The sequence below is a fragment of the Poecile atricapillus genome, chromosome 4 (assembly GCF_030490865.1).
Source record: "Poecile atricapillus isolate bPoeAtr1 chromosome 4, bPoeAtr1.hap1, whole genome shotgun sequence".
NCBI classification, from domain to species: Eukaryota; Metazoa; Chordata; class Aves; order Passeriformes; family Paridae; genus Poecile; species Poecile atricapillus.
The window spans coordinates 16,559,322-16,582,179 of NC_081252.1; the positions used below are offsets into that span (position 1 = coordinate 16,559,322).

Below are 22,858 nucleotides of genomic sequence, written 5' to 3' on the forward strand. Positions count from 1 at the left end.
GTCATCATTATTCTTGCCGATGAGCATTATTTTGGAGTTTGGTTTCCTTTCTTCTGCAAATGGTCATTGTTGATAACAGTCCGGGCCCCTCATCCTTCCTTTGAGGGCAGCTGGGCTTCATATGTCGTCCTAATTAGGAACGGCAGAAAGAACGACACGGACTCTCAAGGGAGTCAGAACAGAAGAAATCTTTTAGTTTATTGCTCCAGTCCTGTTTTATAGACAGATATGTGGAAAGTACAGAAAGGAAACTCTTATTGGTTAGTAAACTGCTACATCACCATCATTGGTCAGTGGGGCTCACCATCCCCCTGACTTTCTCCTGCAAGGAAAACAAGGAATACAAAACAACACCTGCAAGGCTGTTTTGTGTCCCTGAGGATTGTTTTAATTCCTTCTCATGTTTTTCCCAGGCTACTTTCTCAGGCAAGCCTGAGGAGCTATGTGGCCTGAAATTCGTACAGGCACTCTGGTTCAGATTTAGCATCCATACTTCATATCTTTCCCCCTTGCCAACGTCCTGGTACCGGCTTTTTGATAACAGTTTGCTCTCCATTTCCTGCTGCTGATAATAGCCTGTTTTCCACTGTCCTTCTGTTGGAAAAACAGCTTGAACCTCCCATTGTCTTGCCTGTTGGAGTTATCTTGCCTTGTCCGGATGAAACATATCCTTACCATTCAGAATTCCTATCTAAGCCTATAACTTGCTAAGAGAAAAAAGAATATAGCAAAAGCATGTAGTATATAACATTTATCAGAATACTTGTGAAAAGCCAATATTTACAACATGAATTCACAACACGGTTTTAATCTTCTTCTTAGCATCTTTTAATTTGGGCTTTGGCTCCTTCTTTCCACAGGAGGTGAGTGTTGATAGCAGCCAGGTCCCCATTATTTGTTCACTGGAGTTCATCCTAACTGGCAGGCAGTTCAAGCATGCTATATCAACTATTACCACTTATGCCTAAATTTTTGCTAATAGCAGGAGAAGAAAAAAATACATTCACACAGCAAAGCCATTTTAATGTTATACATATAACGTTCATCTTAATAATTGTGAAAAGCCAATATTATAATATGTATTTATAACATATTTAATATATAAGGATGGCATTCATGTCATTGGCTTGGGTAATAATAAAAGTACAAAAAAAGGTCTCTTTAAAAGTAATCAAGTCAGTTGCACAACTACTACAGTTGCAAACTACTGAACAGTGGGAATTGCCTCTTTCACTCTGGTTTTAAGAGAACTTCTTCATGAAGCGCAGTTTGAGGTAGGCAATGGTAAGGAAGATCAGTGTCATGCAGGCCAGAGCCAGGTGGTTCTGCCACAGGCCCCAGGGGCTCGCATCAATACCTTGACTCTTCAGATACTCCTCTCCAGTGCATGCCCTACAGATAAATACACACACATTGATAAACTTAGTCATTTTATAAACCGGTCAGCAGGCTCTAGGAAGATGTCTAGAAGTTGCAGTGTGGTTGCATGTGTGTAGTAGGCCGGGGAAACACCAGCTAAATGTCAGTGGTTAATTTTCCATTTCTAAACTTGCTCTTCTTGTAGCTCCAGTTTCACGTGGGAAGCTGAAATGGATTTTATGAGGCTGTACAATTGTGTGTGTGTGCATAGCTCTCACTAAACACAATTTAAAGAAAAGTAAGAAGCATAATTCCAGATATTTCTAGGGGTATAAATACTAAATATGACAACAAGCAGAATGTTCCATGCAGTCAGAAGGCAAAAACCCAGTCAAAGGTTCCTTTTCCATATAAAAACTCAGAGATTCTCTGGTCATCAGTGAGTATCTCTGATACTCAGACTGATGCTCTAGGACTTCTAAAGTTACTAATGGTGGGATTCATTTCAGTGTACCAAAATACTTACGTCAGGCCTGTCTTTTGATATCTACTGTCACTGCTTGAAACTGTGCCGTTACTGCTGCCACAGAAGTTCAGACCAGTCATCTCATTGATCTGTAAAGCCTTTTAAAAGAAAAGAAACAATGACAACAAAAATTAGTAGTTAAAGGAATGATACATTAACAGGATGAGATATAATCGAATTAAAATTCATTCTAAAAATGTTCTGGTATCACTATTATATTTTCCAAATCCCCATTTTTTAGCAGAGTAGCAGAGTTCTTTTTTTCTTTTAAGAGAGGAATGTATGCAGCCTGTACACACCTGGTAAAGCATGTACCACAACAGGCTTTACCACCCCCCTGGCCAGACTATTTCTGCACAGGCATAATAAAGCCCAGATTTCTCTGCAGAACATCACTCTAGTTTAAATTTTCACAGATTAGGAGAACAGTTTTAGCCTGACAAGTTTTTGTTTGATTGATGGAAAAGACAAACAGAAGATTTTTACTTTCTTGGGTGGGGATAACATTGTTTTTCACTTTGAAACATTTCTGTCCAGCTGAAGTCCAGTGGATGTAGTAGCTGTGTCTCTCATATGAGATGTTTCCAAATTACAGAAATGAGCTCTTCTAAACTGCAGTGAATGTTGGCTGATAAGAAGCCCTTCTTGTTTCAAGATACTCTACAACAGTCTGAGGCTGTTGTATTTAATTAGCTTTCCTTTTGCACATTAGGCCATCAAGTTTGAAGATTTCTTTATCATGATTAAACACATTCCTTTCTAGCAAACCATTTCCAGGTTTGTACATAGGAAATCAGAGCACTTACTGTCATTCCATAGCGAGGGATGCTAAAGTATTTGAGCCAGGAGAGCCAGGACATGACGCTTGTGAGATTGACCAGCAACCCAGAGAAAATCTAGAGGCAATAATTACCAAAAAAAAAAAAAAAGCCACAACAACAACAAAAATAAGCTACAAATTACATGCTTTTATCATGTGTTTTTCTCTAGCTCCTGACTTTGCTTCTTCAGATAGAAAGAAATGGGAAAACATTACTTGAGGAAGAAACTCTTCCAGCAGAAGAATAAAAGGGAAGGATTTGTATGTTACCAAGCTTTGGGCCATAACCTCAGGTCCTTCCCCTGAAACAAGTAACAAGGAATGCTTTCCCCTGTGCAGTACACCCACATGCTTCCTGTCTGGGGGGTCCCATATGGGTTTGTATGAACTGTCTGCTGCTCCTCAGTGTGGGACTGCTCTGTATGTTGCCTGTGTGCCCTGTGTCTGAGGCAATGTGGATTTTGGCTGTAGGTTCAGCTCTGCCTCATCTAAGGTGCCTGTCTAGAGACTGTGGCTGTGTGTTGTCCAATTTAAAATGCCCAAGGTGGGCTCTGCAACTGAAGAGGACAGCTGAGCTAGTGGTCTCAGAAAGCAGGCGGCTGCAGATCATGTTCTCAGCCAGACGCATTTGCCTTTCACAAAGTTAGGGGAGAGACAATGAAATGTAGCCCTAAGTGGCTTTCCTGCTTTCCAGACAGTTTTCTGTCTGCCAGAGCCACAGAGAGAAAGTCAGAGGAACCACTCTCCTCCTCACATCCAACCCTCTAGTCCCCCACTTCTTGTTCATTCAAAGGATAAATCAGAATATTCCACCCCACAGCATCTAGATACTCAAATCAGACAAATCAGGATATGTTGACTGCAACAGACATTTTGCAGAATTCAGCTGAACTCCGTGCTGGTAGGATTTCTGGATTTCAGCATTCCTGGGATTTCATGATCCAGTCTAGAGAACTGAACAGTGCTACTCACAATCATAAAAACAAATGCAACAGTCATGAGTAGGTTTGCTATAGCGACCACGCTCTGTCCTGCTGCAATGGCAAGTGCCATGGAAGTGGCTGTGTAGGACACCATCATGAGGGTGAACATCATTGTGAAGAAGGCTTCTACTGTTGGTTTCAAACCTTAAAGATCAGAACAAGAGGGGATTCAGAATGATCCTGCTGAAAGCTGTGCTATAACCTGAACACCATCCTGACTTTCCTAGTGTGTCCTGCTTACAAATTACACCTTGTCTGCCAGCACAGGCTGTGTCACTGAGACCCAAGACTGCTGTGGTGCTCGTGACAGCCCTTATGTGTCTGTTCTAACAGTGGAAGACAGGATGAATAAGTAGGATACCCAACACTGCAGTAATACAGAAGATAGTAGAATGTGTAGAAGTACTGTACTTCACACATCCAAAGTGCCTGCAAGTTGTCCATCAGAGGACAAACTTCAAGTACACTTCCATGTGCAGCAGCTATACAGCATTTCACTAGTTTCTAGCAGAGAGCTCACCTAAAGAAACTAGCAGCCTTGAGATGGCTATGGATTCAGTAGCAAGGTCTGTTTTGCTTCAGTTCCACAGTTAGAGAGCCTCTTTCTGATGTGGCTTTGTTTCCTACTCCTTAGGGAAAAAACTCAGACCAAAGCCAACAAGCTGGTATTAATTCACACAGTATTAATATCTTCAAATAAAACCTTTTCTTTTAGGTGTTCTTGCAAGGATCAGAAAAGTATCTTGTAAAAGTCATCAGAAGCCAAGAAGGCCATAGATGAAAAGGAAGAAATCAAAACTATGTAGTAATGATTGTGGCTTCCTTCTAGGGGCAGTAGAGATGTGTCACAGATTCTTTGATGAACGCTTAAATCTTTGTGTCTTTTCTGTAGAAAACAACATGGTGTCCTAAAAGTAAGCTCAGTAGCCACTGCCACACCAGTGTAGGGCTTTAGCCTATATAAATATCCATGGATGCATACACATATATAAGGTGCATGAGCCATGATGATTTATTAGAGGGTTGGAATGAGATGGTAGGAGACTGTACTTGCCTAGCATGAAGTAAACTATGCAGGTGAAGATGATGCTGGGCACAGTCCTTATGGGTATTAAATCAGCCATTAGCTTTGCTATGAAGTATGCAGATGTTCTGTAGTACCCACTGATATATTCATGTCTGGAACACAGAGATAGGTACAGCACATCACAAATTTAACCACTAAAACACAGTTCAATTTTCACCTCTTGACAAATGAATTCTAGCTCAAACTGGAAGAAACTCTTTCATACTTAGGCTGTAATGCAACTTTCCAGTAAGCCTACACACTATAGAAGTGGTGACATTTTCATATGAACATGGATATTTGTACACATAATTTTTAGTAAATTTATGTGTCATGTCATCGAGACAGAGAGGGTAAAGTCTGAGTAATTTTCGTATTTTATACAGAACAATATGCATAGCTTTAAAGAATCCAGTCAGATAATATTTATTACCCTCACTAGCAAGTCACAAACTTATTTATCAATGCCAAAACTGAGTATTCAAGGTTTTTTTCCTACTGTGTCAATCTTAAACTCTATGTCATTTGTAATCATAAGTACCTTTTGGGGGGTTTGCTGACAACTCACTAGCAGACTAACAGAGTACATTTGCAATGAGCACTATTAGTGAAATAATCTGAAAATTTTGCACCAGCTGTACTTAAATGATATTTACAGCATGGCAGACAAACTCACAGTCTAACAGCAGAGCCTGGTAACCTTTCTGTATGTTTTACTTACATAAATATCTTCTTTTCCACAACAAAGAGTTCAACAGCTGAGACGCTGCTGAAACACTGGTTGGTAGTCAGAAAGAACATTGCACCCACTCTGCAAAATAGCAAAACAGTGAGCTGTTATTTAAAATGGGATGTAAATGTAGTGTTTCCATAACAGAGTACACAAATCCACCTGCAGTGCATGAAGTTTTGCGTTTCCCAAAGTCCATGGTAAAAGTCTTGGCTACAAGTCTGAGCCTGTAACAAGCCTGACATAGATGTGGTACAGTCATTATTTGGTTTTCGCATGTAATGATGACAGTACATTCTCTGATGCAGGTAAAAAATACAAAATCAACTGAATTTTTTTTTGAGGGGCTGTGGTTTGGTTTTTTTCTCGATGTCATTTCCTGACACGTTAAATATTCTCAGATTGTGAAGGCATTTGTCTGCTGCAAACTGTGAGGAATCAAATCAACAGTGTGAGAAGTAGTTTTCACATTTTCCACAAAAATTTAAGGCACTTCCCACTCAATTTAAAACTGGGTGGTTTTTAAACAAACAGAAGTGTTTCAGGATTAAGAACCCAGAGGTTTCATAGTGGCAAACTCATGTGTCAGGTCAGGTACGTACAGATGTCAAAATGATACATAGAGCAGCATAATTTGAAAATCTCTTACTGCTGGTAAATTGAAGTGTGTGAATAGAACCTGTTGGAAGATTACAACTTTAGTTACCTACGTTTATATAGTCACAAGTCTGTGTATTTTAACCCTCTCAGTCCTGCAGGGACCTTGCTAGAGGAACAAAATCACATGCTCACTTCCAAGTCACACGGGCTTGGCCTTACTGATGTGAAGGGAAGCATTTCTTTTAAAGAGGTTTTAAGCTCCTTTTTATAAAATTTTTGAATATCCATTGCCTAGACTGACTGACCTGTTCTGTAGTCCAGCAGAGTTCTCCTCAAGTCCAAAGAAAATGGCACCTACAATCAGCCCCAGGAGTGCTGTAATAAAAAGCTAAACGGGAAAAAGAGAAGAGGGAAAGTATCATTCTCATTGCTTCAAAGGTTTTCCTGACTGCCAGGATGAGGATGACTGTTTATTTTCATGCTCTACGGTATGTAATTACTGGGCTCTATCATACATCTTACTCATCTTACTTATTGAGATGCTGCAACGGGGCTATAGATACGCTGATATTTGCAGTCAGTAACTATTTAAATAGCAGAGATAATATCTTCCTCAAGGCTGTCACTTAAAAGACTGAAGTGTGTGCATTACACTTTTTAAACGCTAAATGCAAATGACAAAAAGCTCAGGAAACCTGATGGTGTCAGGCAGTTCTGTCATTTTTAAGCCCAAACAATGCATGAGTCTTAACACCCTAAACTACTTGATCCTGGTACACTCTCACTAAGATCTGCTGAAAGGAGCAAATGTCAGGGATAATTCAGCTCCTAAACCAGTTGTGGTGGAAGCCAGGGATCATTTCAAGACCATTTTGGAGCAGATTAATGAAGAAAAGGCTTAATGAGCCATGTACCCCTAAAAGAATGCTGGACAAATCCACCCCTAATGAGGGTGGGAGATGAAAAAGATTGTGAGAAATAAGTCAAGACCATTAACCTTGGGCTATGAAGGAGGTTCTTGAGAGCCTAATTCTTGTCACAAGGTCAGGCTTTTACAAAGCAATTATTAAGGATCTCCATAGTATCAACATACAGGCACACACATGTACTCAAAGCCTTTTGAACCTCAGGGATTCTGGACTAGTTTTACCTCCACACCAACCATTTATTCATTCACTATATAAAACATGATGAAGATAATTTATACCCCTGGCTACAGGCCAGTTTCTCTATTGGTCTCTCCAGAACTGCCGAGAGTTGCAGTGGGAGTTTTAGTGGTTCTGTGGCTGCAGAGTTTGGGCCATGAAGTAGGAGATTCCCGAGGATTAGTCACTCTGCAGAGGCCAGCCAGACATTCTTCATTTTTGAAAGCAATGTGCAGCTCTGAAGGAGTCAACACTTTTGGTGTTGATCCTTCAGAAAAAGCAACACAAACAGAGCCAGTGATGATCTTTCATGGTGGGTGTCAGACCCCATTGTGGACTTCATGAGATCTTATCCACAAGACATTATCACCAATATGAACAGTCAAATGACCAAACAGCACACACATTATGAGACTGCAACTTGAGCCAACTGCCAGCACTTCATTTTGTGCTGTTTAATTAAGTATGCAAATGCAGTCTGTTAACTTTTCCTGGTGGAGGAGGGGATTTGAGGCCAAACCCCACAGTGCCAAGCCTGGACAATGAGTCAAATCTGAAGAATGTTCTTGAGCAAATCTGTGAAACTATTTGGGACATAATGTGCTCCTGGCTGGGAGAAGCTGAATGCCCTGTTGGGACATGTCTTGCCTCCCAAAGTCTTTCAGTAGTCCAAAATTAATTACTGAACAGTCCCACATTTGGGAGCATTCAGGACACCTCCTATCACCAGACTCCTAGACCTCAAGCACTTTTTCATCAGATGCTTATTGCAGTCAAAATATCAAGAGGCAAAACCATCCCAGTGACTTCGCCAATAATCCAGGAGCCAAATAAATTCAACATATACCACAAAATTATAGATACCAATAGCCTTACCTGAGCTATGGAAGCCTGAGGGTTTCCTATCAGGTTTTTAAATGTGCGCCTTGACACCCATTTCAGCTGGTGGAGGAAGGAATTGGCATATGTGATTTGCCGGAAAACTCCTTTGGCTTTCTTTTTATTTCCTGAAGAAATGCTCTCTAAATGTGCTTTTGTTTCTAGGTAGTAGGTAGAGCTGGAGTATTTTTCTGCTAATTGCTCAGCCAAGGTTTTATCATATTCAGAGGGTTCTTCAGTGCTCTCTGCTGGAAAGATTAAAAAACCAGAACTAAGATGCACACATGGTTCCAGGGATTTACTGCACTCAGTCCCATAGCAGATAGTTCAAAAGAGTCGATATAAGTAAGATCAAACCTCTGTGTTTGTCTATGCAACCTGTCCCACAGGCAGCAGCCTCTCAGCTCTCTGACCAGGCAAACCCTAGCCTGCCCAGGGAGTTGCAACCTGGCAGCAACATGGCTTTTAATTAAAATGTGATTTTTGCATCCCCTTTGCCCAAAAAAGGTTTCTGTAAGTGTCTGATGACATAATCCTGGACTTCCCAGAATTTTAGATCCAGGTAATCCTGCATGTGTCTACTTTGGTCATAAATAAATTTCAGCTGGACCTCCTTTTTTTCTCAACTATAGTACAGTGTGAGCTTTTCCAGTGACAGATATGATGTGTGTTGCCAGCTATAATATTTGCCAGACCCTGATCAGAGCATTTTTGTAAAATGATAGCTGCTCCTTTAGTAAAGGTATAGTGAAACCGTGTTTGGGCACTCAGCATATTCATTACTTCATTTGCCTTTTCACTCCTCTGAAAAGAGAGTAAGCTATTGATGAGTGGCAGCAGAAAAGTATGAGAAAGCATGCTCCAACAAATAGGTGAGAGCTGATTCATTAGTTTGGGGAAAAATTCTGTCTTAGCACAACTTCAGGGAAACATCAGGTGAGCAGTGATACCCTATCTCTACCTCTTCCCACCCTGCTCAGAGGAAAGAAAACAGTAATTTCCTAGCAGAAAAACTGTTTCATTAGGCAAAATAGTCAAGTCACAACTGCATCAAATTATGTCCTTAACAGGAACAATTGTCCTGGTTTATCATCTCTGCTTCTGCAAGATTTTAGATGTTTTGCCTTGAAGATGAAAGAAGCTCCTTCTGTGTGCTGAGAGTTACCAAAACAGTTTCTTAAATTCCCATTCCCACACATGCAGGATAACTTGACTCAGCTCTGAGTTGCATACCTGTGTTGCTTTCATCAGCCTTGTTCATTGCTACAGCGGTGCAGTCTCCATTGATGATGTCCAGGAAAAAGTCGGCAGGGTTGTTGTAGGGCTCGCACTGGTAGCCTGTCATGAGAGTGACACTGTGGTGACAGTGTTATGAGCCCTGGGTGGGGTCATGTGGCTGGATGTCAGGAGCACAGCCACTCATCCTGCCCATGGAGCAGCCTGTACCAAAGGCATGGCAGCCTTTGGAAAGTCCATGCTTTCCCAAGGGATGAGCAGCACTGCTGGGCAGCACCGTCAGCAAAAGTGAGGTGACAGCTGGCAGCGTGCCCTTCCCAGCCCTAGCCCGGTTTTCTCTAAGGCGCACCCAGGGACAGCTCACCCAAATCTACATGTGGGTCAAGGAAAGAAATACCCAGAGAAAGGCTCAGCCTGCTCCAATGCTGGGCCTCCTTGGATACACCGTGTCCAGTTCTGGCCCAGAGCTATTGGCATTTCACTCGAGTTAGTGCAAACCAAAGGCTGGCCCTGCTGGAAGTAGTGCTCACCAATGGACTGAAAGTACTCGATGGCGTGCTGGGCCGGCCCATGGTACAGCACTCTCCCTGCAGCCAGAAGTGTCAGGTTGTCAAACAGCCGGAATATGGAGTACCGAGGCTGGTGGATGGAGAAGATGATTGTCTTTCCTTGTTTTGACATCCTGAATGTGAAGAATGACAGAGATGTCAGCTTTGCAAGTTGATTAAGTGTTTAGATAAGAGCATTTGAAAGTTCAGTTGTCTTGAAGTCTGATCTACTTGATATGCCAGAGAAGGGAGAAGAAATATAAAAATAAAGAAGAAGAAAATATTTAGGTAATATTTACAGTGTCTGTGTGAGAAAAGAACTCTCACTTTGGAGAGAGAGAATTCATACTGTTTTTTTCCTATCCTATGCGAATCCTTGGCTCACTGGTAAATAATTACATATCTGAATTCCCTGTTTGTTCATTTGAACTGTAATTCAAGTCAAATTAATCTGAAACATAGTAGAGTGGAATGCTGAGAATGGGAAGCTGTTTCAAGGCCATCACCTTTTCAGTAGCAGTAGGACAGCATTAGCAGTGCTGGCATCAAGTCCTGTGGTTGGCTCATCCAAAAACAATATGGCAGGATCCGTGATGAGCTCCATCCCAATATTGGTCCTTTTCCGCTCTCCTCCAGACACCCCACGAGAGAACTGGGTACCAACCTGATAAAAAACAAGAAACTTGTCTTGTTTGGCCCAAAGATAAATCCTTGAGTAAACAGCATCCTACCCACATGGCAGTACTTGGGGAGAGTTGTAAGGAATTCTGACTCTACTGTCAGAAACAGATGTAAATGTTATCTCACACACAGCCTTGTTCTTAATATTAACATTACTTGAGGTCTTGTCTTTTTCTCCAACCACTAGCTTTCCCTTTCACCTTTCCCTTTCTTTTTCCTCTTCCCTGCAATGTAATACCATATGACAGCATCAGCACAGAGAGAAATGCCACTAATTATTATATTACTGAAACAGCAATACAATAAATGTAACACAATAAACACAATAAAATGAAATTTACTTTTTTTTTAATCTGCCATGATGAGCCATTTGGTTAATTAATAAACCACTTCATATGGTTAGTATGGTTTAAATACCATGTTTACAGGCTTTACCTTGGAATCTGCCACTTTGCTCAAACCCAGTTCCTTGATGATCTGATTGACTCGCTCATTTTTTTCCTCTTCCTTCACTGACTTTGGCAAGCGGAGTGCTGCTGAGAACTTCAGATTTTCTCTTACAGTCAGGGTTCCCATCACCACATCATCCTTCATTAAAAAAAAACAGTAGATGGTTGCTCAGCAGTTTCTATTTATTCCTCTGAGAACTGTATCTACCTATGTTTTATGCTGTCCTTGCATGCAGAGGGACAGTGGCAGCAGCCAGACCATGCAGTAAGGTGCATCTTCAATGCCTGTGTCATAGCATAGTGTGGATTTCATGCACATAATTATATTTTCCTAAATTCATAAGGCAATGCCATCTAGGAACAGCCTCCATCATGCATGATATCAAAATGTATAAACAGCAAAGTATTAAAACCATCCCTTATGTATCCTTACCTTATTCAGTTTTTTGGAGGTGTTGAGGGGGAGATGGAAGGGCTGAAGTGACCTAAGGAGCAGCTACATTTCAGGTCTTTATCATAATGTGTTTGCCAGTGCAGCCTCAGCCCACCACATGTGAGAGCAGAGAAAAGAAAGGGAAGGTGAAGAGAGGTTGGGTCCATGTGGGTTAGGGTGAAGGTGTTCCCAGCTTGTTTTGTCAGAGGAAGGAGGGGAGGTTTTTAGATACCATCTGCTTGTCTCTTGCAAAGGGACTCTGTCAGTCATGGGAAGTTGAGATTTAAAGGTGGTTTGAGAGACCACCTTTCTGTAACATGCTGACTGTAATTTTAAGGAGTTTTCCTAGATTCTTGAATCAAGGCAAGGTATTTACAACACACCAGCAACTTCTTACAATAAAATCCACAGTGACAAAAATTACTTACCTGTACTACGTACCCAGAGGTACATTTAAAGTTGGCAGGCTGAGGAGCTCCATTGATCAAAATGTCACCAGAGAGCCCATGGGGATCCTTCCTTGCAGCCAAAATGTCCAGTAGCCTAAAGGAAAAGTTGGTTACTTTGTCAGATGAACATGCAGGAGGCAAAGCTCTCTGAACCACAACCCAGCTCATGGAATGAACCGCTACATAAAAGCAGATCACATTAAATGTTTGCAATCTAGAAAACCCCCAGCAACTTTCAAGGACTGAGTTGTCCTGGTTTCCTAAGGAAATGAGATCTGTGCAGGTCCATGTCCATTTTTCCAATAATTTGAGTTTAACCTCAAATTGGTTACACATTACCAGAATGGTGTGTAAGGAACCACTATCAGCAAAGTGTGGACTGAAACTGGATTTCACTTTTGTCATATAATCTGACTGTCTTTTTGAATTCAAGTATTTCTCAGAAAACAGTGAGACTCTCACAGACCTAAATAAAACCTCAATCTTTCTCTGAAAGAGAAGTCCATTACTACTAAATGTGTACAGTTTCATTTTCCCCTTGGTCTAATTTCTGTGGAGGGAGAAGGGGGCACTTACGAAGATTTACCACTGCCAGTGGGTCCCAAAATTGCATTCAGTCCTGGTCTCATGATGCCACTGTAAGACAAAACAGAACAGTTTTACAAAGTAGTTAGGGTGCAGTTATTTCTTTGCCTGTTTCAACTGGTAGGCCAGTGCAACTTATCCGTACAACTACTTCTGTATCTGATTAATTTTGGAATTAATGAAACTGCCTATTCACAAGCAATATTTATGATCAGACTTCACCCTACCTTTTATTTCTATTTCAAGAAAAACTAATCATCATATAATGAAGACAGAACAGAAACACAACTAAAATGTAGCAAAGTCTGTACATGTTTTTTACCACATGGATCAAAGACAAGGGACAAGAGATGCACACACTTGCTTTAACCATACTCAGTTCTGAAGGTGTTATTCTCTCAACTGAGAGAATAATAGTCTCTTGTAGACAGAATAAACTGGGGATTTATCTTTACTTAAAATGCAGTTGATATTTCTCTGTATCTGACATTAAAGCCCCATGAAACTAAAAAGCCAGATGGAAAATGTTACAAATTGTTGGTGGCTGGTTCAGGGGATCAGTCCAACCCCCGGCACCACCACCGTCTATCCCGGATAGGGGTCCCGTGAGGAATGGCTGTCCAGGGATCTCAGGCAGTTTCCAGACAGGGGTAACTCTTATGAGCACGCTCTGAGACTTGAAGTGATCAGCTCTTTCAGCTGTGATTTCAGCTCTGTGATCAGATCAGCCCGACTCCACTCATGGGTTACCCCAGTTGACGTGTAGATAAGAGACAGGGGCAGGGTAGCATTCCACAGAGTCCTTTATTGGCAGGTTTCAGTGAAGGGGGCCAGTGACAAACTTCCACTGAACTGGGCAAAAGCTGGGGTTTTTATAGGAAAGGGGAGAACTGGGAGAAGGACCAATGGCTTAAGACCAGGGTAAAAGGACCAATAGTTTACTGGGAGATAACATGGGGTCCCGAAGCAGGAAGGGGTCCACAGCTCAGTCACCATGACTAAGTTTTATCTTATCTTAGAGGACAGATCACCAAGGAGGAAGTCTTTTGTAGGTCTTTCCTTCCTCCACAACAAATGACCCATGTGAGTCAACTGAGGTACCACAACACTTGGCTTTTGAGGAAAGCAACAAGGCATTTAAGAGCTCATGTTTAGCAGGCGTGGAAATTCCCTGGGCAAAGAGCAGGATAGATTGAGCTACACAAAAGGGTGAATATTTATGATAGAAATTGGAGTTAGGGTGACTGTGATGAAAGTCATGAGTGACTTGGAATGGCATATTGCATGAGACCTTGCCACTGAGTTTAACTACTGAACTGTGAACGGGCAAGTTTTATTCACTGATTATTAAACAAAGGCCATGATGACAGGACTGCTTTACTGCAGTAATGCTCACTGTTGGGGAAAAAAACACCAAACAACTCAACAAAAAAAAAGCCAAAACTCCAGAAACCTTTACATCTCTTCAAAGTTAACCTAACCCACACTTATATTATTAATGTGTTAAACATTTTAAGTTACATCCCCCAAAAAATTAACCTTTCCCAAGGCCACCTGAGGGAAGGAGACAATCACAGAGGACAGGCTGTTGGTATCTCAGCTAAGCACTCTGGCACAGTGGGAGGATTACCAGGGAGTGTAGAGCGAGCAGAGCTGGCTGGTGTGCCCCGTGCTGATAGCAGCCAGGAGTGCTGTATCCCCAGGACCAAGGGAAGTGAACTCTCTGATGTTCAGGCCCAGCCCAGGGACTGAGGACCTCAGTTTAAGCACAGCTGACTGCAAACATGAAGCAACCACACATACAAATAATTTTTCTAAACCTTGATCTGCATATTGTGCTGAATGGCTCAGTGACATGAGTGAAGTCGACTCTCTGGACAGAAACAAAATTTACACATACTCTAAAGAGATGTTTAAATACGTACTTGACATCTCTCAAAACTTCTTTTTTGGTGGTTTTTTTGAAACACAGGAACCCAGTCTTTGTCTTCACACGGTAGCAGATGTTGTGGAAGGTGAGCACGCTTCCTGCCCTGCCAGCCAAATCTGGCAAGGACTGCCTTCTACTGGGAATGCCATTTGTACCAGATTCTGACATCTGAATGCATAGGTGTGGCTGGTCTTCTGTCATCATTCCTCTGGAAATGAAACACAGGAAAGGGAAGATTTGATTAGGTATGAAGAAGAAAGGAGTGTCTTTTGGGTCCAGTGCTTGGCACAGGGCCTATGGTGGGCCTGGAAGAGGCCCATCTAGGAGTCCCTCTTTTGGATAGGAAGGTTGGATCCTGTGGGCTCAGATCTGGAGATAACACAAAGCTGATGAGGAGCTGGGTCTGCCAGAGGTAGGGAGATAAAAGGGTTTCCCTCCAGCTTGATGTTCTGCTGCGGTGGGCTGGCCTTAGGGGGCCACAGCTGCCCATCCAGCCACTCTCTGAGGTGACTATCTACTCTGACACCTGGACTTCCTTCTCTGGGATCTGTTTCTTCCACATTTACTCACTTCTCTCTCACAGCTGCTGAACAACATCTTTTGCCCTTTCTTACACGTTTCCAGAGAGGCTCTACCAGCATCACTGACACACTCAACTTTGCCTCAGCAGCTGGAAGTGGCTGTGTCCACCACAGCACAACCCCAGGATCTTTCCCACAGAATTATCCACCTCCAGCTACCCCTCAGCAGCAGCACCTGGCCACAGGCAGCAACTGTTCTATTAATCTAAATAATTTTGCCAAGGATATAGCAACATGGAAACTGACACTGCTGCCAAGTAATTCTCTTCCTTGGCTTTGATTTCCATGTGAAAATTAGAAGGTATTTGTGCAATAATTAAAGTTATGTCACCTCCCTCATCACCCAAGCTCTGCCTGTGAGCCATCCACCTGCACAGTGGAGCATCCCTGGCTGTCCCCTTGCATGCAGACCTGTCCCCTTTGTGCTTCCTTAAGGGTCATCTGGGTGAGAGGTAGGGTCTGGCCTCTCTATATAACATGTTAACTCATCAGAGTATAATTATTTTAATTATCACTATGGGAAATGTTAGCAATGCAATAGTTCATGGAAATCAAGAGGGTAGATGATCAGCTGGAAGCTCTGGAGGGACCAGTCCCCTCCCTCAGCATAGTTACACTGCTTACAGCAAGAAAGGAGGCAAATTATGACACAGTTTCAGACATGCTGAATGAATTTGAGAGCCATTAGTAAAAAGGAGCCTTGGGAAAAAAAAAACAACAACACAAAAAACCCACACAAAAAACAAACAAACAAAAAAAAAAACAAAACACAAAAAACCCATTTAATCTAACAGGCTCATATGGTCACATAAAAACCCAAATCTAAGCCCTTATCTTGTCAGTTTGCTAAGGCTGCTTCACAGACAGCTGAGCTCTCCTTTGTGGCTATCAGCACAGTGAAACCTCTGGAAGCATTAAGTTCAGCAACCAGCCTATCTGCACATAAAGGCTGGTTCATCTGTCTCCCAGTGATGCTATCCCAAATCTAGCCCAAGATTTCCTACTCTGAGAAAGCTGTAGTCTTTTGTGCTGACAAAAATACAAGGTCTTAATATATTAATAATCAGTAATGGTAACTCATTGCAAAGAAACAGTGTTTGAAATGTAATTACAATGGGTCTAGCTTTAATTTTAGCTAAAATGTATTTTGAATAAGTTGAACATCAATCAAATGTGCAACATTTAAAATATAGAGGCCTTTTACTGATAAACTGCATACACTCTCACTTGTGATTTACCTACCTGGAGGAGGACAGATAATTTAATAAGGATATTTTTCCTGCAGTTTCTGGGTTAATCTATCTGGACATCAATCAGTGCCTTTTGAAAGGATGCTTTGATAAATTAGAGATGTGTATTCAGAACTGCAGTGGGAGTCTCACCAAGTGCTGATCAGATGTTTGCTGAGCTAGGCACCAAATGCTTAACCACAGGGGCAACACCACGGGTAGGCATTAGAAAATCCCTTTAGCTGTTAGATAACAAAGCAGCACAGAGTGCAGAAGTCAGGAGAACAGTGTGACTCTGACCTTGATATATCACTACATATATAAGGTATTTGGATCAGTATATTGCTTGATCTTATTGTTTTCTCAGCTTAATTTCAGTATTACTCATGCAACACTATGAGTAAATGAGAAAAAAATGAGGCAGAGTTTGACCTCAGTCATAATCAACAGAATGGCTACATTTTTCTTTGTTTAATTTGATTTTTTTTGGTTTTTGGTCTTTTTTTTCCCAAAGACCAGCATAAAAATCTAGCTCAACACTTGCACTGAAATTTCTGAAATGCTCTTCAGGAAAAAAACCTTTCTTTTGGGAATTAAAGAAATTCATTCTTCCAGACTGAACTAGACAGGTAGACAGTAAGCAGAGAATCAGAAACTGTTTTCAGAAGTAAAGGATCACACTGCTTTTACAGTGTTGTTCCTAAGAACAGACAGTATGTCATAGTCAAATTTAATCTATCAATCAAGTTATGATGAGATTGTACAGTTCCTTGCAAAAATGTGTTTAGAAGCTATATAATTAAATCAGGTATGGGAAGAATTACATATATCCATAGCAAACAGTCTCTCAATGGCTATTTAATATAGCTGTCAGCAGGAATCTTCCAGGTTCAGGAATGGTTGATGATCCAAATGGCCAAGCAAAAACAATGTTCTTTGCTATTGTCCCTTGGGAAAACCTTAACTATTAGTAGCTGTGATCAGAGGCTGGATTCAGGTCTCACTGCACCTCTGGTTTAAGTTGTCACAGCTCTTCCTGGCTGCAGAGTGATTGTGCCACTTGCAGGGACAGGGTGGGGTGCAGCAGGTGGAATGCCTCATACCTGTTTTCTGTTCCTCCCTCCAGAAAAAAAAAAGTGTATTGGTGGGGACATGCCATTTATCAATGTAAAAAAATACCCGTTTTAAATGTTGCCTTAATAGTGAAAAAAACATTTCATACTTTCAGAGCTACTAGAATTTATTGCAGAAAGAAATTGCAGAATGCTTATTCACTTAAAACTGGAGTGGTTATTTCTGCTGTGTGGAATCTTTGTTGGCTGCTCTCTTCTCAAAGGTGCATGCAAGGTCTTTACCACAGCAGCTCCTTGAGCTAGACAGGGCTCTGGACATGCTGGTGGGAATAGGCCTGGGGAAGTCCCAAAACACAGCTTCTCATTCTGAGCAGGGCTGGCACCAACACAAGATCAGGTCAGCTGTGGCTTTGCCTGGGTGATCCGTGGAAGCCTCCAAGAGTGGCCATTTGGATCCCAGCTAACAGTGTGCTGGGAGAAGATGAAGTGCTAGCAGTAGAAATGATGCACGCATGCTAAAATTAGGTATTTAATTTGCTTTGCTCTTTTGGATACCTCTTTTTTGCTGTGGTGTAAAAAGTTGTAGTGAGATAATCAGTTTGGTATTTTACACATCAACCTTCCCATTTCTGATCTAGGAATAAACTTCACCAGAGGAACAGAGGGTCCTGCTCCTTCATGCCTGATGTAAGTGTCAGCTATTTCAACTGCTCCTCAGAAATGGAATTTTTAAAATATTGCAGATTTTATCTGTTTAAAAAGAATTAATTAAGTTTAATGTGACATACAGCCAGGAAACATTTTAAGTCAGAGCTTGTGCAGGACAAAGAAACAACCAAGATGAATGTTATTCAAATCAATTTCTACGCAAATTTTAAATAAAGTTTCTCAGATTTCATTGTCAGTGGCCTACAAATATTTATTTTAGATTGGAAATGAGCAAGAATTTCTATGACAACATGTACTGCCTGCTGTATTCAGAAATATTTTTTAATCTCAATAAAGTGTTTCATGTTCTCATCATATTAGCCCCGGGTATAGTACACTTTGCATCAGCAGAATAAAAATTTATAAACTCTCTTTTTTAAAAAAGTTTTGTTTGTTTTGCCAAATAGTTCTGAAATATTTTTTATTACCACTGATTTCAGCATAATTTCAGCTCAGGTCTAATAGAAAATAATTTTCTTCAGAGATATTTAGTCTCAGAAAATTTTGTCAGCAGACAAAATACCAGATCTAGATATTTAACCTTTCATTAATGTCAAAATGAAATTACTTTCTTTAAAACAACTGAGAAATCTCTTTGACCACTGTTTCAATGCACATAAATAAAGGTCACAGTGCAGTCACTTTCCCGAGTATTCGTCTGAGACTTGTAAAGTACAAACTCTCATTTTTCCTACAAACACAAGGGAACTAAACGGAACCATCAAACAACAGCAAAATGTGCTACAAAGTTTAGTTGATTCAAACATGCTTGAACCACAACAGCACTATACCCAAGTCTTTCAAACAGTTTCAGTAAATGTATTTGTGTGCTTTAAGATACATTGGCTATATAAAATGCTAAGGAACATTTATTCCTGTCAGTCTTCCTGCAAATCTTTTGGCAGCAGAAGGATATGCAGTTCAAATAGAAATACCCAGAATACTAAAGAACAATAGTATAGGAGGGGCAGTAAAATTATGAATAGCTACATTCAGACATGCCTTTTTGAAAATCCCAGCAGTTACTCAACAGATTTTACCTCTATAGAAAATAAGCATTGAAGTTACTTAAGGAGGAAGAGTTTTAGAGACAAAAGCAGCTTTCAGCATAATTTACTAAAGGAAGCTGCCCCAAACCCTTTTTAAAAACAGTCTTTTTCTTTTTTTCTGGATATTTGAACAAGCCAGGGAAACCACAATTAAGTGTGCTATTATTTCTCTTATTTTTAGTGGGTACAATGTCAAATCTTGCAGCCTGAAAGCTGAAACAGTACTGTATGCGCATTTTGAACTTTGGATTTATATAAACTCACAGAAGTTGTAAGTATACTTTTTCTCCCCCCTTCTTTAGCCATTTCCAGAGATGTGGACTGACCAGAGAATGGCTGTGGTGATGCTAAGGGGCCAGGACCATACATAACTCTTTCTCAGGAACGCGTGCAAGAAATTAAAACTGAGTGAGTAAATCAGGATAATGCGATTCAGGCAATCTGTAAGTTAATTGCCAGCCGATTTACCGGGGATTTGTAACCTACCTTCCATGAAAAGAGCCCTGTGTGTTAGCTGGGGACCAAGCAAGAAGCACGCGGTGCATGCAGGCATTTGCACGCGTGTTAACATGCATGAGGGAACACCGAGAACGGCAGCTCACGCAAAATTTTCTCATTTTTCACCTTTTTACTGGTTTTAATTTATGCCTTGAAACTTACCCACACCCCCTCCCCCCCCCCCACCCCGCCTTTTATAAACCGTATTTTCATTGATTTCTTGTCTTCCCAATAAAATCCCTTGAAAAGCTGGGAGAAGGCAGACGAGCGTCTTGCCGTGGCTTCCTTGGCTGCTGGAGAAAAACACCTGCTGAATATCATTCCATAGCAATGGCAGCGCAAGCCATCACACCGAGCTGAATCTGTCCCGGTGAGAGGGCTGAGCTGCTGCCACCGACTCACCCACCAGCAGCGAGTCCGGCTCGGCGCTACAGGGCTGCAGAGGAGCTGGCAGAGGCACCGGGAGCGCTGCAGGATCCGGGACAGGGAGCACAGCCCCGACGGCTCTCTCAGCTTGCGGGGCCGGGCAGCGGCACCTGAATCATCACATCTGCCGCACTTCGAGCTGGCAGCTGGGCTCCCTGCGCCGCCTCACCCCGGGGAGTCTCCACCCTCTCCCTCCGTGGGGAGGGCAGGGCCAGGGCGAGCCGCTGCTTTCACCTTTTCTCCTTTTAGCTGAACAAGTCGTAAGCTGCCACAGCCCAAGCACGCCGGTAGCGGTGACACTCTGAGTGAAGGAGAGCATCTCTGCCTGCCCGAGGCTTGCGGCCATGGATAGGGCAGGCAGAGCTGGCAGGATGGGATGAATCCCAGCATCCCAGCACGGCATGTCAGACAAGGCTCAGCTGGCTGGGGTATCTTCTCCCTTAGCGTCCTGCAGACGGGTATGTTTTCCTTCAGTTCCAAAAACCTGCAAAAATGCAAAGGATTTTCTGAGCCCATCAGAGCAGGGTTTCCACAGGACACTGAGTATGCCATTGATGCTGTGGAAGGAACCAAAAGTGAGGCAGCCTTTGTTGTACAAAGCAGGAGCACTGGTCCCCAGCTGAGGTTACTGAGCAGCACCAACCACAGCTTTCCAGGAGCTGTGCTAACCGTGAGCAGGATCAGTGACAGCCATTCCACTTCTCCTATGGGCTCCCTGATGCAGTTTTGCTTTACAGGACAGATGGAGCTTCCAATAACCCCAAAGATGAGGCTGGTCAAACTCTGGGGGATGCTGAAGGAACTCCTTCAGTTCTTTTGGCACCATCCCACACAAGGGCTCTGCCAGAGCTTTGACAAATGCATGAACCCATGGAGTCACAATCTTTCTCCTTGGCAGATGATGCAGGACAGTACGTGTGATGGATGGTTTCCGTTTAAAATCATGATTTTTTTATCATCTCCTTTTCTTAGAAAGACTTATCGCTAGTTATTAAACATCAAGATTGCCTCGTGTGCACCAAACACCATGTGGTAAGATTTTTTACAAAGCTGTAGCCTGGGATTGGTAAGTATATCATTGTTAATGAACCATTCTCCGAGACCTTGTTCTTTCCTTTATCAATGATTTTATCAATGATTTTATCAATGATTTTATAATAATTAACTCTCTGCTGTATTTATATGAGACTTAGAAACATGCCAGCAGCTAGTGAATATCATTGCATAGTCCCATTGATATTTGAAAAGGTGCACACATGATTGAATAGGTGCAGAATACTGTTATCTTGTTCAGGGAGCATATCTGCAGCCAGGGCTGGAAACCTCAGCAGATAATTTGTGATATCAGATCTGGGCCATCCCCAGGCAGCTTGGATGCAGGACTCAAAGGTGTACTAAGTAAATTACTACACTGGGACGAGCTGTTGACTCCCTTGAAGGCAGAGGCTCTGCAAAGAGACCTTTACAAGTTGGAGGGCTGGGAAATCACTAACCACATGAAATTTAAACACAGACAAGTACTGTATTTTTCACCTGGGATGTGGCAACCCTGGATATACAGACAGACTGTGGAATGAGAGGCTGGAGAGCAACACTATGAAAAGGGACCTGGGGGTCCTGGTCGATGGAAAGCTGAATGTGAGTCAGCAGTGCCCTGGGAGCCAGGAGAGCCAACCCTGTCCTGGGGGGGCATCAGGGACAGCATCGCCAGGTGGGCAAGGGAGGTGATTGTCCCACTCTGCTCTGCACTGGGGCAGCCTCACCTCGAGTGCTGGGGGCAGTTCTGGGTGCCACAATATAAGAAAGTATGAAACTACAGGGAGCATCCAAAGGAGGGCAACAAAGATGGTGAAGGGCCTTGAGGAGCTGCCATACCAGGAGTGGCTGAGGCCACATGGTCTGTTCAGCATGAAGAAGAGGAACCTGAGGGGTGACTTCGTTGCAGTTCTAGCTTCATTGTGAGGGGAAGAGGAAGGGCAGACACTGCTCTCTTCTCTGTGGTGACAGTGACAGGACCCCAGGAAATGGCCTGTAGTTGTGTCAGGGGAGGTTTAGGCTGGATATTAGTAAAAAGTTTCTTCTCCCAGAGGGTGTTTGGGCACTGGAATAGGCTCCCCAGGGAAGTGGTCACAGCTCCAAGCCTGACAGGGTTCAAGAAAATCCTTGGGTATATGGTGTGGTTCTTGTGACTGTCCTGTGCTGGGGCAGGAGTTGGGCTTTATGGTCTTTCTTGGGTTCCTTCCAACTCAGAATATTCTTCTATGAGTTAGGAAAAACCAGAGCACTTACACAGGATGCAGAGAGGGGTGACTGTTGCTCTCAGCATGACTGGTGCTCAGGCTTAAACCAACTGACCAACAACAACAACAAAAGGAGATTAAAAACTGTGCTTATTTTGTTTGCACAAATATTTGCTCTACTTTTAAGAGCCAATATGAATTGGATTTTTTTTAATTGTAGGCACAGGTATCCTTGAGATATTTTTTTTCTGAATGCATCAATTCACAGTTGTTCCTGTCTTCAGGCAGGGAGCAGATTGAAGGAAAGCCCCAGCTGATGCTTGCATTAGAGTCTGAAACATTGAGTGAAAGGAATTCTGCTTGTTCTTCTGCAGTTTCAGGAGCTGGCCAGGAGCACCTTAATTCCACTGGGATTTTTTTTTCTCTTAGAAATGTATGGGAGACACGTGTAGACACAGTCTGAAGGGACTGTGTTATCAACTCGGATAGCTGCTGAGATGTTTAGTGGTCCTGTAAAAAGATAGCACAAAGCCATTCACATTCAAAGCTGTAATAAAATAAATGCATTGTAGGAACATGATTCCTCAGAGATAAGATTACAGATTCCATTAGGAAGAGACAGTGCACACTTTGGC

General features: G+C 42.2%; 1 protein-coding gene across 1 annotated transcript; it reads right to left on the reverse strand.

Moving 5' to 3' along the window:
- Window positions 1-414: 414 nt before the first annotated feature.
- On the reverse strand, window positions 415-20,107 carry ABCG2 (ATP binding cassette subfamily G member 2 (Junior blood group)). The gene is made up of 16 exons (XM_058837972.1): window positions 19,960-20,107; window positions 14,415-14,627; window positions 12,481-12,540; window positions 11,884-11,998; window positions 11,009-11,161; window positions 10,399-10,556; window positions 9,875-10,026; window positions 9,342-9,446; window positions 8,106-8,356; window positions 6,390-6,472; window positions 5,476-5,565; window positions 4,743-4,867; window positions 3,678-3,832; window positions 2,692-2,781; window positions 1,886-1,983; window positions 415-1,392 (listed from the first exon to the last, which is right to left on the reverse strand). The coding sequence occupies exons 2-16, from the start codon at window positions 14,621-14,623 to the stop codon at window positions 1,242-1,244; spliced, it is 1,995 nt and encodes a 664-aa protein (XP_058693955.1). The 5' UTR covers window positions 14,624-14,627; window positions 19,960-20,107; the 3' UTR covers window positions 415-1,241.
- Between the last annotated feature and the right edge of the window lie 2,751 nt (window positions 20,108-22,858).